This window comes from Teleopsis dalmanni, chromosome 2 (assembly GCF_002237135.1).
Source record: "Teleopsis dalmanni isolate 2A chromosome 2, ASM223713v2, whole genome shotgun sequence".
Taxonomy (NCBI): domain Eukaryota; kingdom Metazoa; phylum Arthropoda; class Insecta; order Diptera; family Diopsidae; genus Teleopsis; species Teleopsis dalmanni.
The window spans coordinates 179,685,155-179,704,688 of NC_051847.1; the positions used below are offsets into that span (position 1 = coordinate 179,685,155).

The 19,534-nt window shown below is 25.6% G+C and overlaps 2 protein-coding genes across 5 annotated transcripts; both read right to left on the reverse strand.

Moving 5' to 3' along the window:
- Positions 1 to 165: 165 nt before the first annotated feature.
- Positions 166 to 13,909, reverse strand: LOC119681555 (two pore potassium channel protein sup-9-like). Of its 3 annotated transcripts, none has more exons than XM_038094786.1 (7): positions 13,550 to 13,909; positions 7,929 to 8,211; positions 7,631 to 7,821; positions 7,381 to 7,568; positions 849 to 1,006; positions 601 to 618; positions 166 to 394 (listed from the first exon to the last, which is right to left on the reverse strand). In XM_038094786.1, exons 1-7 carry the CDS (start codon positions 13,674 to 13,676, stop codon positions 193 to 195), a joined length of 1,167 nt encoding a protein of 388 aa, XP_037950714.1. In that variant the 5' UTR covers positions 13,677 to 13,909; the 3' UTR covers positions 166 to 192. The 3 variants fall into 3 exon arrangements, with proteins under 3 accessions (XP_037950714.1, XP_037950713.1, XP_037950715.1); XM_038094785.1 differs by having other exon boundaries at positions 601 to 621; XM_038094787.1 differs by lacking the exon at positions 601 to 618.
- Positions 13,910 to 17,245: 3,336 nt separating this feature from the next.
- LOC119680465 (26S proteasome non-ATPase regulatory subunit 9-like) lies at positions 17,246 to 18,226 on the reverse strand. 2 transcript variants are annotated; one of them, XM_038093286.1, is made up of 3 exons: positions 17,938 to 18,226; positions 17,560 to 17,883; positions 17,246 to 17,506 (listed from the first exon to the last, which is right to left on the reverse strand). In XM_038093286.1, the coding sequence occupies exons 1-3, from the start codon at positions 18,037 to 18,039 to the stop codon at positions 17,285 to 17,287; spliced, it is 648 nt and encodes a 215-aa protein (XP_037949214.1). In that variant the 5' UTR covers positions 18,040 to 18,226; the 3' UTR covers positions 17,246 to 17,284. The 2 variants fall into 2 exon arrangements, with proteins under 2 accessions (XP_037949214.1, XP_037949213.1); XM_038093285.1 differs by having other exon boundaries at positions 17,935 to 18,224.
- Between the last annotated feature and the right edge of the window lie 1,308 nt (positions 18,227 to 19,534).

Genomic DNA, 19,534 nt, shown 5'->3' on the forward strand with positions numbered 1-19,534 from the left:
CTTTCACTTGATAATATTTACAGAGCAGTTTCATTAATTTACTATTAGTTTGCAGTTTTCGAAATTTAAAAATTATAATTCAAATTATACATTATATAAAATAAACCGATGAATTAGGAAATTTCAATTAACTTACAAATAAAATTTATGTATTACTTATAAAGATTTTATATAAAATCTAAAAATATTTGTCTATATACGAAATGACAATAACGATACATTTCGCTTAAGCAATTGCTTATGTGGTTTGGAAGGCGAAACGGAAGCAGTATCCAATACATCCACGTCCCCGGTATGAAGACTATTGGTGTCATAGCCTAAATCTTGCATTGGCACAAGTTCTGGTAATAAATGCCGGATGTGTGTTGGTGATCTACGTACTTTGTATTGATGCCTATATTGCAATAAATAAAAGATTTAGAAAAAATAATAATACGTTAATAATTTAATAGTGTAATGAAAATTGAATAAAAATTATTTATTTATTAGGTTGCACAACAACGCAAAATAAATTGAATTCATTAAATAAAAATAATTTTGAAAAAAAATAATATAAAATATGATGTTATACACTTATAAAATAAAAGTGAAAAAGCTTACATATCATCGGCGAGTGAACTTCTTGAGGAATTTCGGATGAAAGTACAAACATTTTAAAAGTTAAAAACAACGAACACATTAACATTCGTGTAAAAGAGAAAGGAAAACATTTTACATAAATTATTTACAATTAAATTAAAATGTAAAATAATAATTACATTATTAATATTTGTTACATTAGCTATACTATAAATGCTTTATAAATTTAGTTTTGGCACAGATATGGTGGATACTGAAGGTGTACTTACTTTTTATGTCGGTTTGCACTAAAACATGCACAATGACATGAACACATTGATGTATTTGTTCCATTAAATGATTGAGCGTCGTGTCCCTCATATCCACTTAAAATAGAGCCATTCGCTGTTATAACATCACCTTCCAGTTTAACAGCCACTTGGAGAGCCTGAAATTTAAATTGAGTATAATGTTTAAGCCAAGTTTTCAATAATTATTAAACTTAAGTTATAAAAGCATTTTTTATGTGTTCAAAGGTGTCAATAGCAAAACAGAATCAAGTTTACATGTCTGGACTATAGAAAAAATTTAATTTACATATAAGCGTAATGCAAATAAATTTAAATTATTTTTGAATAAGTACAGTTAAACTATAATCATATCTTATGGAATATACTTTTATGCCTAGTATTGTTAAGAAACCAGTTAAAAAGTTTGATGGCTACACAGTTTGAGAAATTAAAAGGCATCTCATGAATGGAGCTTCAAGTACTCCCTACCATATATGCACCTAAAACATTTTAAATGTATTATATTATGAACGAATATATGTTTGTAATTCTATCAGTCAGTTTGACACAATGTTTAATTGAATAGATATTGATCCAGCAAATAACATTTATATCAAAGCTCTAAGAGAAGAGATAGCACATAACAACTTACAACTCTGCTCAAAAAGTACTTTAAATTTTGTTCCAAATATATTTTATCTCCTTCAAAATATGCTCCTTCTGAAGCGATACACATACGCCAACGCTTAACCCAATCTTCCATACACTTTTCGTAGGCCCGTTAAGGTATGGCTTTTAGTTCCTTCAGCGAATTCTCTTTTACCAATTCAATCGACTCAAAACGCTTACCACGTAGGAGCAATTTAAGTTTCGGGAACAGGACAAAGTCACATGGGTTCAGATCTGGCGAATATGGTGCCTGAGCGATAACAGTGGTGCCGTGTTTGGTCAAAAAATCGCGTACAACAAGAATTTTCCATAGTAAAAATCGTTAAATGCACTTGAGGTAGTCTCACATTAACAGCCACTGTAAACAAACTAATTGACAGATGGCGCTCAAATTTGTACCATATGTCAAGAAAGGTACACACTTTCATAACAAAAAAAGTAGTAGGAGTAGTCTATTACTTAAGGACAACATTACAAACAACATAATCCGGATACTTTTTGAGCAAAAGGTATGTAACCCTTCAATCTGTTTCTTAACGAATTGTGAACATATTTCAACCATCAGTTTACTCAAGGACAAATGACCAAAATCATGTTACGAATAATACATAGCCAATAGGATATGTTAAAAACCTTAATATTTATATAGCTAAATATATTAAAACCAGAAAATATGGAAAATATGATGTTTTCTATTTTTGATGTTTGATGGTTGAATCTTGTTACTTTCTTTTATGGAGACATACAACACATTTGTGTGTATTAGTGCATGTATACAAACCGCTTCCCAGTTGGAAACGGGCCGATCCGTTATCAAAGACATCTGCAAGATGTAGGGACATATATAATGTACAATCAATTCAAATGTATGTCTGTCATTGAAGACATTTCCGAACAATAAAGTAAAATGCATAAATGACAGATTGGGTATACTATCTCGTAGAGCGTCTGCTTTTGAATAAAAATATGCTCCCCAGTTAATAGGAGCGGGCGCACACTCATGTTCTAGAGATAGTAAATATAATGTCAATGAAATAGTTTCTTGGAATTGCAGACTTTAAAGAAGTTTAAAATATTATTATAAAATATTATTTATAATTATAATAATAATATATAAAACATATTGTATTATTATAAAATATTATCATGAAATTATTGAAGAATAATAGAAGAAGATAAATGAATAGAATAGATTTTGTCAGTTACATAAATCAATTTGTTATCATTAAGTTTTATGACATTTATATTGACTACTAAAGTCATCAAAAAATATCAACTTATAGAATTTAGATCTGGATGGACATATACAGAAAAAAAAGTGCTACAACAAAATAGTGAAACAGGTTTTAAAAGCCCAAAAGTATCTTTACCACAATTAACGTGCATCAGCGATTTTATGGATCTTTAACGTCAGAGCAGGTATGATCAAACTCAAGGGTAACACTTTCAAAAAAGTGTTATCAGGAATATAGATGTTTGTTCTGTACTCAATGAATTCAGATCCAAGGAATTTATGTTTTAAAAGTGTTGATTGGCTTATACTTATAAATTGTGTCAAAAAATCTTTAAAGTACAGAAAGATAATAGTGTCTGAGCTTAATTTCTGACTTTAGATTTGATGACCTTTAATTTTAATTTTTTTTAATTCGTAATCTTCTATATTTTTTGGTAAATTGGTACATGGTATAAAATTGGTATATTTTACGTTTTTTAATTTAGATTTTATTTATTTTTTTTTTTTGAAGCTATTTATGTTACATGAATCTTAATTTGGTTTTTTTTTTATAAATTATTTAAAATAATAATATAATTAATATTATATTTTATATCCAAATAATTTTCTGACAGACGGTTGAAGACAAGTCAAATACTTCTTTGTTAATTGTATTCATCAATTAAATATACAAACGTATTTGAACAAAAAAAAATAACTAAATAACTAACCCAGGGGTGTCCAGACCGGATGCGATTACTGTACAGATTAGAGGGTCGCAGAAACAAATATATACCTGTACCATTATAAATACTGTTATAATGTTAAATTTAGTTTATTTAACAATTTTAATTTATTTATTTGATATACCATAAAAATAAAATAATGTGGTTTTATAAGTACACCAAAAGAAAATTTGCGTAATTGTAATAGATTAGCAACATGTCGCGGACCATATAAACATTAGCCTCGACCCACATCTGGCCCACGGGCCGTATCCCTGAACTAACCAATGGCAGTATTTTCATTATAAACATAGATTTCTAAAGCACGCCAAATGCGGACTGAAAGATATTATTATTGATAGTAGAAGCCATATATGAGAATTTTTAAAAATTTGAATTAAAAATAATTTGAAAAAGTAAAATTAATATCTTTCGGCATAAAGTCATTACAATAAGCATGATCCATTTCGCTATTGAACACGTTCGTTTTCTATTAATTATCAAAATATAAATATTAGGGAACAAAGTGTATATGTACTACTGCTAAAGAGAACGAATAGTTGTATAATTGTGTCCTGCTTTGTGGGAATTAGACTTCTTACAGAATAGACAATAATATTAAATTAATATTTATACAGTATAATAATATATTTAAAATGTTATTGTAAAATTAATCAAATTATAAAGATCCGCAATCACCTCATTTGTCCAAAAATTGGACTTGCTCATAAACTATTGTATTGATTACAGTTGGTATCCAATATTTTGAAAGGAACCAAAAAAAGAAAATAATTTTAAACCATTTAATGTAGTTCTGTTAAAAGAATAAAATTTTAAAAATATAGAAAATTAAATTTTTGTGCCGAACTTTAACAACAACAATAATGAATTGTGCAAAATGTTAAAAATATTATTTATGATATAATTTTTAAAAAATGATTTTACTAAAGAATTGCGAACAAATATTTCAAAATGAATTTTATATTAAAAATAAATTAATTAATTTTTATAATATGCATACAATTAATTAAATTAATTTTCAGTCATAAAAAGTATAGATAAAATTTTTATTTAAAAGTGCAAGTTTGAATTTCATGTGAAGAAAGCAATTTTTTATGAAAACTGACTTTTGATTTTGTTAAATAATATAAAAACTATTAAAGTTTCCAAAAAAAAAATTATAAAAATTATTAATAGCGGACTGTTTTTAGTAAAAGTCTGATTTACTTCTCTTTATTTTTAAGTTGATTATAAAAAATGTGATTTTTATAAATTTAAAATACCATAAAGACGAGATCAATATCTTTGTTAATTTTTTTTTTTTTTTGAATTTTTAATATAACTTTTAACACTTGTCGTATATTGACAGTATATAATTTAGAAATATTTAAATAAATTGTTTTGATACAATGATAAACATGCAGTTCATAATTAAACAAATGAATTATTGAAAATATCGCCTTATATATCAAAAAAAAAAATTATCTAAAAAAATTTAAGTGGAATTACCATATTCTCTATATGAAATTTATAAGCTTATATACACTATAGCAATTTGTATTTTAAAACAGCACTTTAGAAAATAAGGCAGACTAGTAAAGGCTGCTTCAACGGAGCAGTCCTAAATTATTAATAATTGATAAATTATTAAGAAATAATTTATTTATAAGAAATAATTATTAATTATTAATAAGAAATAATTTATTAATATGAATATGTGTAGTCTGTTCTGAAGTGAGCCCTATATTAGGACACCACATTTCTGAATTGGAACAGAAAATATTATTTCTATCGCTGCACTGATATAAGAATGAAGAAATGGGTATTTTCAAATGCAAAAAATAATAAAAATAAATAAATAATATATATAAAAAAAAACTGTAAACATTCCTGATAGAATTTTGAAAAATTGGAGAAGTCATTTGATAACTATAGACTCAAATTACAGACTTCTATATGATATTTGCGATTTCAATAAATTTGCTTAATTAGGTTCGCTTTGTTCGGCGTTATAAGATAGTGTTGCCTAGTTATCTTCTACAGCACTGTCAATATTATGAATATATAATTATTTAGAACTAAATGTGGTATTAAAATGTACTAAATAAATTTAGGATTATAATTTGAATAAGAAACATCGACGTTTATAATATTTTTAATAAGTTAATAAATATATTCATATATTTATATATTCAACAATTTTCACTCATATTAATTGCTTATAATTGAATTCCCATTAAAAATTATTAAAATTTAAGTTATTATAAAGTTTAGCGGAGGATCTCACTTGCCAATAGATATATAAATGAGGTCACAAGTTATATTTGTATTATACAGACGTTTGGAGAATAAAAAACTATGGTAACAGTATTATTGATATATGTAAATTACCTCCGTTTATTTACTAATATGAAATAATGAATCCTAGAAATTGTACCGTGACATTAATATAGTCACACAATTATACGGTAACACAATAGGTCTATAAGACTAAGCGTATCCCTTGGATATAATATAGTCACATGTAACAAAATGAAGGGACTTAAAAATGAACAAATGTAGTTCAACTACCGTATTTACTTGAATGGTACTGTAATTGAATCGGTAGTAAATGTTATAGGATTATTTTACACAAACCAACAATCAAGACACTTTAAGTAACACATGTACTTGTATGTAGTTTCGTTAATACGAACTATAGTCACAAAATGTCGGTAGTCTTGCCGTAAAATAAAGCTTAAGGTAATGTGATATAAACTTAAAATAAAAATAAACAATACAACAGGAAAAGATATAACCCTCAAGGATATGGAAAATATTAAATGAAATTATTTAAAATATTTTAAAAATCATCAAAATTTACTAATACATGGTGATATAAAATTGTAATATTTTTAAATGAAGGAATTAAATATATGATTATTAAAGCAGATAATGATATTTTTTTTTATGTTTTATGTTTTCTCTCTGTTAATTTTTATAAAAAGTACAGAAATCAACATGGATAAAGCGAGTTAGATTGGTTTTAAAGATATTTTCAATTTAAGTTGGACAGGTAAAAATATTTTTATAAAAAATTTTTACTTCTATAAAGAAATAACTGATATAAAATTATATTCAAAGCACTAGCTATATTGATTTTTACTCAAATATGAAACCAAAATAGTTTAGATATACTTATACGTATAATTATTCCATAACTATTTAAAAGTTTAAAAAATGCATAATTTTTATTAATACTGTTTTGACTGTTTTTATACCACATAGGTGTGGTTTAGCCATGGAGTAATCAATAGTTAGTATCCCCATGGAGACAAAAACTCACTAGAGTCCTAATGTAATAAAAAAATAATGCATGTTTAATGCCCTTTTTTAAGTGTTAGATATATATGTTAAATAAAAATTTTTAGACAAGGTTTGCACATTTGTTTTACTGCGCCCTTAGTTTATAATCATAATAGCTTCCTTTTGGCACAGAAACGCCACTGTTTTTCATTAATTTTTATATTCTTATGCAAGATGCAAAATTATCTTAATGACAATTGATAAAATATACCTAAGTTAAGCAGTAAATAAATGCAATTTACTTTTAATATTAATTCATATTTTAAAACAATATTAATGATAATTTCAGTTACTGAATTAAGAAACTATAAAAAATGCTAATAACTATGTTAAAAATATAATTAAGATTATAGTGTCGTATAAAATACAAAATAAAACTATTTTAGTTTATGCAAGTCAATAATATATTATAATTATTATTTTCTGAAACCTAAACATTAATATCGAAATCATTTTGGTTTCATATCTACACTTGCAAAATTTTAGAAACTACTCAAGACACTGGATTAAATTAAATTATTTCAAAATATTTGATTTATTAAAATTAATTCAAAAAATGAAAATTAATTAGAAACTTTACCTGCATAGCCTGAGCTTCATCTCTACGCTCATCTTCTGTATTCATCGTAACAAACCTAAGTACTAATAAATTTAGTGAGGCAGCAACAATTGCTAGGCCAAATAGTATGAAGATTAACGCAAACATTACATATTCAGGCTTACTATTGAGCGCATTATCCTTTTGCAATGCCACCATATCTCCAAAACCTTGAAAACGAAATAAAAGTTTTATGAGTGTTTTAAAAATTAAAATTATAAATTCTTCTTACCTATTGTAGTTAAAGTAATAAAACAGTAATATACTGAATCAAAATAGCTCCAACCTTCAAATTTCGAAAAGGCCGCAGCACCACCCGCTATCGTTAAAGAGCTCAGCGTTGTAACAACGCATATTAAATCTACTTCAGAAGCTGCAGTTCGTTTACAGCGTAGAGATATTCTCACCGCTTGTATAACAAAGCTGAAATTTAAATAAAATTTTGTATAAATTATATCGACATATCATTTAAATTGCTTGTAATTATAATATGTAAAACCAACTCGCAACCGAACTCAAGTTGAACTAACCTGCTCAGTCTATTAACTCTTTCTCCAATACTTTGAAACATAACAAGGCCCAATGGTATGCCAACAATTGCATAGCACATGGTAAAAAGCTTTCCACCTATAGTGCTTGGTGTCGAATGTCCGTAACCGATTGTGGTCAGCACAGTAGTCGCATAATAGAATGCACCAGTAAATTTCCATTGTTGGCCAGCTTTATGCGGTTCTGATTTAAGAACAACAGTTTCCATAACTTTGAAATCCTCTTGTGAAATGTTATATTTGCGTATTATCATGTTTTCGACAGCTACAAATACAAGAAAAAAGAAATAATTATTTTATGTTGGTGAAACTTGATAAAATACTATTAAAAAACTATTTATTGCTTGAATGACCAATATCTTTTATTTATAATCATGGTTTCTGAAAGCCCGTTTAAAAAAAAATAATCTTTGCAAAAAGATTTTTAATTCAAAACGTTTTTATGTAGAATTTACTAAATTTATTTTAATATATTTAAAACATATAATAAATATAAAAAAGTCAGTACTCATTACCTAGTGTGTTCGGTTTGAATGCATGAAGTACCCGTTCTAAGTTATGTTAGGTTAAAACGGTGCGTGTCGAAAGTAATTATTAACACTTGCACTCAGAGGTAACTATTGTCTATTTTGACATCCTTAAAATTTGCAAGTCGTACTCAGCTACACTAAATAATTTCTTACAATATAGCTTTTTAAGCAGAACGGTTGCTAACTAACAGATCTTATATATAGTATAATTATATATACGAGACTATAAAGAAATTAAAAGTTACACTCCTGTTTCTTATTGAATTTTTTTCCTGATGCAATTAAAAAAATTAATATTAAATTTTAAAGTAAAAATAAAAGAAAAAATAAAACATAATAATAAAGTTACCATTTTTCTGACTGCAGAAGGCAATCTTTTAATAAGACCAGGACCAGTGTGTGCTTGCAACTACAAATAGGTTTATCAGCCATATTGGATTATTATTTTATTAATAAAGTGTATCAGTGTCTAAATCCATTTGCTATCTGTTAGTTTATGCTTTTGTATTACTGATCACTAAGACTAGAATATAGCTGGTCATCGGGTGATTAAATACGCCATCCCTAAAACAATATTTTTATTTATTGGATATGACAGATGGCAGATATATAAATTGGCTATATAAACTCGAATATTGGACATCAAAAAACGCTGTTGTAACAATATATAAATATATATAATTTCTTTTTGTTTTGATAAAATTTTGTTTCAAATCTATTTATTTAAGTATTAAAAAAATATTACATATATTTTATACATATTGAATACTATTATTTATAATAATTTGTTTAATTTTTGCATAAATGTGAAATCAAAGATATGTGAATTTATCAGTCTTTTAACATTCTCAGTTTCATCTAATAGATCCACAGTTAGTTAATTAATATAGTTAGTCAATCTTTCGAGATACTTAGAATTAGGAACATTTAAATCTTTATGAATCTATTACTTAGTGACAAACCAGTATGCCTGCGTAATTAATCTAATTGTTTTAAATTAAATTTATTGTAGTATTTATACATTAAAATTACTAGCTGCTCCTCTAACTAAATTCAAACTAAGGATACTCACTAGAATGTTAAGTATATGAATCCAACAAAGCTCAAAAAAAACAATAAGGACAACATGTTGATCCATTTAGAATTATTGTACATTTTATCGGATAGTTGAGAATATACGTTTCTTATCAATTTTCTAAAAAAGTTTAGTTTAATTGGTAAAAATTAAATTGGTGTTGGTCCTCAAAATATATAAAAAAATAAACTAAGATGATGCTTTTATAAGTGAATTGAAAAACATAGGAGCGGTTAATATTGTATTATTGACTTTAATGACCGCATCTATAGTTTTTATAGTATTTGTTCTAATAATTCAGCACAAAAAAATATACTAAATTGACGTAAGAATATTGCACACTTAGAATGGTTGAAGATTATGTCATCTCACTTATACAAATGATTGCGTCTTTTGTAATTAATAATATAATTGCTACCGATATATAGGACAACGATATTAAATATACTTTTCTTATGTAAAGCAGTTTTAGAAAGGTTGCGGTCGAATGAAGTATTGCTAAGTAGAGTAGCAGAGGGATCGTAACAGTTATTATTTTAAAATAAAAGCCAAAAAATAATAATTATATTTGCTTTATATTATATTTTTCAGATTCAAAAGTTATATTTTGTTTTCAAAAATAAAAATTATTTCTGATTTTTATATTTCTAAAGTAAAAATAATAGTTATTTGTGTGTTTTAAAATAAAAAGCAGATTGTAAGAGTTATTTTTGCATGTAAAAATAAAAGGCACACGATGATAATTATTTCTGAAAAATATAATATAATATAAAGCAAATATTATTATTATTGTTGAAAAATATATTCTGAAAAATATAACATAATATAAAGCAAATATTATTATTGTTGATGAAAATTGTTAGAATGATATTTATATACTTAAAAATGAATTTAGACTTTATGTTGCTGCTTTTTTTCTTAAAAATTTTTGAAATAACTGTTTGGTCCCTGTTAAGAAATTAACAATTTAATCCAAAAGATTCGTAATATAGCTGGAAGACTCCTTACTTGCGTCCTACAGCTGCATGGTAAAGAGTAGAAATAATTTCAAAAAAAAATGTACCCATTATTTATACCATATATGTCATCAATTAAAAATCTTTGAAATCATCGCATCAGCTAACGTTATAATCAAACAATATTTTTTAAATTTTTTTAAAACTATTTCAGACTATATTTGCATGATGCTTATTGAATACTTAATTCAAAGGTTTATTAAGTAATCTTTCACACATATTTATTATAAACGCAAGTAAAATAATAATATATACCTAGTATTACTTATTCCACGTAATTAAATAAGACTATTTATAAAATTTAAGCTTTTTCAAATGTGCCCTAATTTGGTTTAATGTATTCTTTTTGTTTAAAAATATATAGTAATGTTTCATTTGACATTATTATATTGAAATTGAAATTTATTCTGCTATGCTCTGGTATCTTCTGGCATAGTAGAATAGGTTTGAACAGTCTTTTTTATTTATTGTCTTACTTATCTATGTACTGACATGCAATTATGCCATGATTATTATATTTCATCAGGTCAAAATAAATGCAATACTTTTCATAGATTTTTTTATGAAATTGCTACTCTTTCAGTGTTGATGTATGTTACAATTAGAGCACAATAGTTCCAATAGAATAAGTAAACAATGAATTGGTCAGCTTCTAACGCTATATATATCTTATTTAACGTGATATTGTACATTAAGTTAGGTTAAAACGGTGATCTTAACGATTTTTTTAGGCCTTTCGGCTCATTCTGTTACCGTACTACGGAATGATGGGCTTAACACCATTAGAAGTCTCTGATATAGCTTTACGTGATAAATTATCTAATTTATTGTTAAACTATATCATATAATAACACTTTGACTTTGACAATATTATTTAAGTATCATTATTATCATCATGAATTTTATTTTTCCTGAAGACTTTCTCTTATTTAATTAGTGGGTTGTATTCTTTAATAACTAAATGGATTATTTTCTTGGAATATGAGTATTTTCTTAAATTTTATTTCTTAAAATCAGTACCAAATCTTTTAAGTAAATCAGTAAACTTTTTTAACCTTTTTAATATATTTCCAAACAATTTTTTCTTATATACAAAAAAATTAGTAATTACTTTATTTGTTTAGAAAAGTGCTGTCCAGACTAGATGCGATCGCGGGCCAATACAAGTACGATTATAATGTTAAATTTAGTTTTATTAATTTTTCAATTTAAATTCATTTATTTGGGATACCATAGAAATAAAATAATATACTTTTACCAGTACACCAAAAGAAAATTTTCGTAATTGTAGCAGACTAAAATCAGGTCCCGGACCGCACAAACATTAGCCGCGGGCCGCATGTGACCCGCGGACCGTCTTTGGATAGCCCTGATTTAGAATATTGTAATTTTTATTTTATTTCGTTTTTTATTTAGTTTTTTATTAAAAAACTTCTTCTATAATTGGCAAATCGGAGACCATAAAAAAGTTTATTTTATATTTGGTACTAATAGTTTTTCATGTTATAATGTTATAAATTAATATGTTGCGTATGAGTATTTTATTTAAGTTCAATAATAACAATAATTTAAAAATTCAAATATATAATATATTTAACTATAAAATGTGACTGAATTATTATAAACTAAAATAAAAAAAGGGAAAATAATAATAATAAATAAAATAGAGTAATGCTATATATTCTTTAAACGAATTAATAGTATAATACAGGGGCGAACGAATTTTGACCAAATATTAACTCTCAATTATGACTAGAGAGTTTTAAATAATTAAAATGTTCATATTGAGCCATCTGAATTATAATAAACGAAGTATCTAACTGTTTAAGAATGAATAATTAGACTTACCTAAATGAAGAATCATCATTTTCGGTAATGTAGTAAAATATTATTCAAAATTGAATTTTTAAAGAATGGGTCCACCAATAATTAATAACGATGAACTCATCTCGTATAATGGACAAAAGTCAATTACAAAATTATTTGCAGCAAAACAAAAGCTATAAAAATAATGAACCATTTCTATAGAAAACTAAGAATTCGAGACAGTAGGTTATGTTATATATTTATGTATGGTTACATCAGCAGAATACAAGACAGTCAATGACGTGCTTAGAAGTACTTACAAGGCCATAGCTATTTTTGCTCAGCTACGTAGTTATTTTCAATAATTAATCATAATTATTGTATTAAAGATCAATACTGTTGTCATTTAATTGCATATTTTTTTTAAATAATTAATAACATTATTAAAACAAATATATGAATATTGAAATCTGTTTTATAAGTTCGACTATAGAACTGCAAAACTTACTGACAAAGAGGCAAAGAGAAACACAATTATTCAGAAATTCTTATCTGTGCAATACATGTGAAATATGGTTGCTTAAAACAATATGGTATATATGGAAGCCTTCCATAGATTAAAGTTTCTATAACAAATAAAAATTGTTCAACGTTACGGAGAAATTCAAACGAAATAACTCTTTAACATTAAATTTTAGTTTTCTATAGCAAAAATAATACAGATCTTAGTAATACAGAGAAGTTTGAGAAAAATCGTGGCATAAAATTATTAGTACAGTAAATAACTGAAGAAAATAAAAATGAATCAGACATCTCTATAATTAAACAAGAGTTAGATATTTTATCTAGTCCCTATACTTAAAAAAGAGCTAGAAATGTTTTGTCTAATCTCTATACTGAAACAAAAGTTATAAATATTTTATCTAGTCTCTATACTTATGCAGGAGTTAAAGTTTATTATCATCAGCATAATTTTATTCAAATAATGATAAAAAAAATAGTTATTAATGCTATAATACACAAATAATCACCTATAATACTACTACAGCATAATAATAATATAGAGGTAATAATATAGTGATAATAATATAGTGATAATAATATAGAGATAATAATATAGAGTTAATAATATCGAGATAATAATATAGAGATAATAATATAGAGATAGTGGCTTACCTTGTAATGCTTCAAAACGACGGGTTTCCGTTTCCGACTCGAGTGCGTCAAAAACTGCAGCTCCAACAAGCAAATAAGTAAATGTACACACGATCAGAGATATCGTGCGAACATTTTGTTTCTTCATTCTTCATTTAGGCGAAGTTTTTATTATTAACAATCGTACCAATTATATAGTTGTATAGATATGGGATAGGGAAGCATAACTACCGGATTTGGAGAACTACCAATTAGACTAACAACTTATGTCATTCGTTCACTTAAGAGTCACTGCTAAGGTGTTTTTTACTTTCATTTTTGTGTATATTATAATAATTTTCACTTTTTGTCGCATTAAGTTTGGTAGTAACTTAACATACATGAATTATAATACGCTCATCATTTTTTATATAATTTTTAATACTTAATATGTAATTAATTATATGTTTAAGATTAACATTCTTATAATGATTATCCTTTCCTGCACACATTTTCACATATCCTTTTTGAATTTTTCGTTTCTATTTTTATGATTCAACACACTTGCTTCGTCGACCTTGTTTTATTTATACTTGTGCACTGCCCGCATTTCTTGTTAGTGCCACTTAAACTCATGTCTGCAGTATCCTTGCAATGCTACTTTATTTTAGTTATTTTTATGCCGACGAATATTTTCCTTTTTCAATACGAATATTTTCTGCATAAACAATGTAAGCACTCTCGTTTCCTTTATATCCTTTTCTACATAGCACACATATACATGTTTACATGCACATATACATGTAGTATTAAAAATTGGTCTAGGTTATAAAAATATTTAATTATTTAATTTTCACGTACGTGGGTAGAATGTTATGAAAATGTATGCTATATGTATACATATATACAGATACATATTTACATAAATATATTATAGAAAATTTTAAATAAAAATAAAAATTTGCACATTTCTATTTTTATTATAATTCATATTATACAATGAATAGTATTTGTGTAATGTTTATTTTTAATTAACTCAATAACTTTTTTAAATGCAGAGGCGTTGTATTTTAATTAAAAAGTATTTAAATTTTTGTAAAAATTTACAAATTGAATATACAAATGGGAGTACATAAAATAAATAATTTTTTAAATTAGGATGAAAGGTAAATGAAATAAAAATTATCCTAGTTACGAGTATAGTATGGACTATACTGTACACCAAAGAATTTTTTATTTATATTATGCACATCGTATATGAATACCATTAAGTTTTGTGTACGTACAAAAGCAAGGATAAATTTCAATCAAACATGATGTTCCATATATGTACATAGGATTCGATTTTATACAATAGAAATGTACAATAATCCCTTTTATAGAGAAATGCAAATTTTGTGACGCTATCAACTTTTGTTAATATAAATCAATCCTTTCATTATATTTTGATTATTTACAATTTCCAAAAGGAATGCAGATGAAGTCATATTTATTGCTGCCTCTTGAGCAAATCTATGCATTTTAATATGTATAAATGTATGCGTGTACATTTTTTGAAGGCAAAAAGTCAATGCCATTTTAGTTCTTTTATTATTGAGATGATAATTTTTTCTTTTCATGGAATTCAAGCACATAAGAATCTTGTTTTGACGTGAACGTTATGTATAAAATAATAATAATGAAAAAGTTAGATAAATGCACATTTGTAAATCTTCTTTAAAAAGTTTTATAGTAATGGATATTCATTATATAAACTAAAACATTTTTCCATGTTTTTGTATTCACTCTAAAAAATATTTAAAACACTTCCTAGTAGATACATATACATATGTATATTTCATAAAATTCACTTATAACATATAATATGTAAATTCTTTTTGTATACAATTTAAAATATAATATAAGTTATAAAAATTAATTTTTTTTCAGCAGTAATAAAATTTTTTCCGTACCCAATGCACGCGCTTTCAACTTTATTTTACTATTGCTACTCAAGTTGGGAAAATCTAATATCCTGTGAGTGAAAAAAAGGACCGACTTTTTTTTACTAACTAATGACAGTTAACAAGTGCGGCTTCTACAGTGCGCAATAACAATTTAAGACATTTCTTAATAAGAGAATTGAAAGAATGCATAAAGGAGATTTTCAACCCTTAAGCATCCGGTTATATTTTTAATGTGATAATTTATAATTTATAAATCGTATAGTTCCCCTTTTTTTAAATAAATATACTTAGTACAAATTTTCACTTTTTTTAAATAAATATACTTAGTACAAAAACTTCACTGATATATAAATAATATAACTTTACATATATCAAATTTCTAGTAAAATTTCACATATTTACACAAAACACAAGTAAATAAAATTTTTACACAAAATCGTGAACAGGAGTATTGATATTCTTAGTTCATATAATAATTATGGTAAATTTCAATTCTCTCAAAGGCATAGAAACTGTTTTATTTGATATCAAGTTTAAAATTTTTACTATCATCTTATTAGGAGATGACGACAATGAGTTGTTGAATAACTACTAAAATTTGAAATATTATACTTTAACACCTCCCAGAGTATCATCTACTTTATTACTTATATAGTATTATATATTGTACTATATAACATTTTATATAAACTACACAAAAAAAAAAAATAATTAAATTTTTGTGTATTTGCCATCGCTTTCTCAAAGTAACTGCCCGATTTGAATAAATTTCTATAGATAATGATTTAAAACTACTCGAGTTCACCAAATTAACTGTAATTTAACTCACAAACTTTAATTTTCAATCATTTATACACATAAACCAACTTTTATAGTGTTGTTTACTGTTCTTCTCAATTCAACTTAATTGTATAAAAATTTAACTCAATACAAATTGAAGAAGCGTGTAGCTAAACATAAGCACAGTGTGAAGCACATTAATCATATGGAATTTAAAACTGCGCTAACTTCAGATTGCATTTAACCGCAGCACGATCCAGATTCAGAAAAAAAAGGCGTTAAACCAAGAAAATAACCAACAAAAGGTCATATGTCATTGTGCCTAATGACATAAAGCTCAACTATAAGACAGATAAACAAATCTGCATTGAAGTGCATAAAAACACGTTCCATAAATCGGAAAACACTTTCCATAATTGGTACTTCTCCAAACAGGATAAGTATATAATTTCTGTATATATGTATTTGAAAATATAATTGTTATAAAATTTTATAACTATTTCTTTATCATATGTATTGAATTTGTTGTTATATTGCAAAAAGTTGTATTATATCACTACCCTTAAGATCATTATAGACTATAGTTAAAATATTAGTGATAATAAAATATATCTTTTAAAATTAATTTAAAAATGTGTTTTATTTAAATAGTTTACCATTAGCTCGTTCAAAATATGTAAATAAAATTGAGTCATTAAAAAAAACTGTACATATTTCATAAAATAATATTTAAAAATATAAACATTGCTATCGAACAAAAAAACATTGCTATACCACTAAAAGTTAGAAACAATCTGTTTTGTTATCAGAAAATGAGTAACAAAATGAAACTTTTTAAAGGTAATTATTTTTTATTAATATACAACAAATGTTTATACAACAGATATATTATGAAATTATGACACAAATTTGATATCAGCAGTTCATACGATTTAATACCATATTTTGAACTGTTTTTATAATAAAAAGTGATGACTTAATGTTAAACTAAGATGACAATTTCCAGATGATGTGTGGTTAAAAATCTATTTATTTATATATCTGACATGAATTAACTTTCTAATAAAACAATATTACAACCCAATAACCCACGTCCACTCCAAATTTTTGGTATTAATAATAGGCGCTGCAATTGATGTCCGCGACGTACTTTTAAATAAACTTTTTGATCTTTCATATGATTAACAACAGCTCCAATTTGATTAAGATTTCTCTCAAAATTACTTGCATTAATAGTTCCGAACTCAATTATTTCATCATCAACACATAGACCCTAGGAATTTTAAATAAATTTTATTTTAACACATTGAATATATTTTCACTTACTGCATCTTCTGCTGGTGACCCTGGACTTATAAGAGTGACTTTCACAATTGCAGGTGAAGCATTATCGCTGGCATTATGCGTACTGTTACCATCTTCCAATTGCAAGTTTGCTGTGACATTTGAAATATTTTGATGTTGTTCCTCCTCTGATGCTTCTTTGTGCAATTTATGCAAGTTTTGTTCAATTTGTTTCATTAATGTTTTATGGTCATTTTGTAGACAAATAATTTGTTGACGAGCTTGTCTAACCTGATATATATCAATATCAGTTCGAGGAAATCCATTTTCATCTACCAGTGGTCCATTCATACCAACGTTTCCGTTCTATTAAAATAATGAATTTATATTATTATAATTAAAATAGATTTAACATACTGCCTCCAAAATTAAACCATTTTCTTTAATCTTTAATTCTAAAGCATCTCTCATGGACATCAATTTAAGAACTTCTTCTTTAGTGGCTTGTGGTTGTGATATCATTTTTATATTTTATTATTTATATTAGAACAATTTGCTTGCACGAAATAGATACGCTTTGAAGTTTTTATTTAGTAAGTGATGCCAACTTTGTTAAATTTGAATGTCAGCGCTAAAGAAAATGGTCATTGATAAAAAACAAACATCTTAATATTCGTCGTTAGTAAATAAACAAAAAATAATAATTATTTAATATAGATACGATATGCAATCGCATTGACAAATTATAAAAATTATTTTGAGTTAGAACATTTGACATGTTTAGATTAATGTGTCAACATAATAAATTTGAGAAATTGAACTACTAGATTGGCCGAACTTAGATATATGTAGCTCGAATATTTTTAATTATTATTATTTTTGCAAGAGTTATTATAAATAAATATTTAAATTACTTAAATAAAATTCATGTGAACTGAACGGCACTTTTTCTTATAGTACATTCACACTGTTTAATTTAAGCACCTGGTTATATATGTATATATTATTGAGTGAATGAGTTCACATTATAATCAGCTCAGTTATGCAGCTGATAGAACTTTTATAAACTTCGTTTAAAAAAAAATTAAATATGTAATTTAAATATTAAATTATTTATATATCAATTACATATTCAATTAATAAAAAGAAAGATTTTATTATTCCTCAGTGTCTTTGTTTACAGCTCAACTGTTATTTGTTTATATTTCACGTATAAAACATGTGACATATATTTCAACTTTTGGTAATTTTCCTTGTGGGAAATTTATTTTTGAAGGTTGCACTCGAGTTTTTTGGTCTTATTTATAAGAAAGCTCTGTGTATGATAAATCAACCTCATTAGTGACAATAAGGACAGTGTGAATGTGCGATTATTTCATTTTTTTTTTCAAATTTTATCTACTTATTTTGTTTTTCTTCTTAGTTTTTAGTACTAGTAGTTGGCACCTGAGTATATCATTTTAGTATGATACATATCATTTTAGTTTCAGCTAAGTTGAGCACTGACTGAATGCTTTTGTAAATATATAAAGTTTACCTTGTATTTGACTTTTGTTAAATTAAAAATTATGTAATACTATGAGTTATTATTCTTAAATTTTGCACTATAAAAGAAGAAATAATTTTCAGATAAGGCTTATTATTAACATTAATTTCTAAATGCAATTTGACATAAACCCCAATAGAAAAGAAATTTGTACAATGTCCAACTTTTGTGAAACATGGATGTTAATACTAAGCTTAGGTACACATAATGAAGACAAGTTTAGTTATTATATATTTAAGTAAATTATATTAACTTTTTTATATTAGTTTAAATGAATTTAAGTTTTATTTTAATGAGATTATATATATTTATAAAAGTGACGGCATATACACATATATACACAACATATACACTATTAATATAAGGAACATGTAATAATAAAAAATGGAATATCTATTGTGATCAATATCAGTTTACCGATATCAAAGAATACCGATATTATAAACTTGACAGTTGTTATAGTTCGTATGC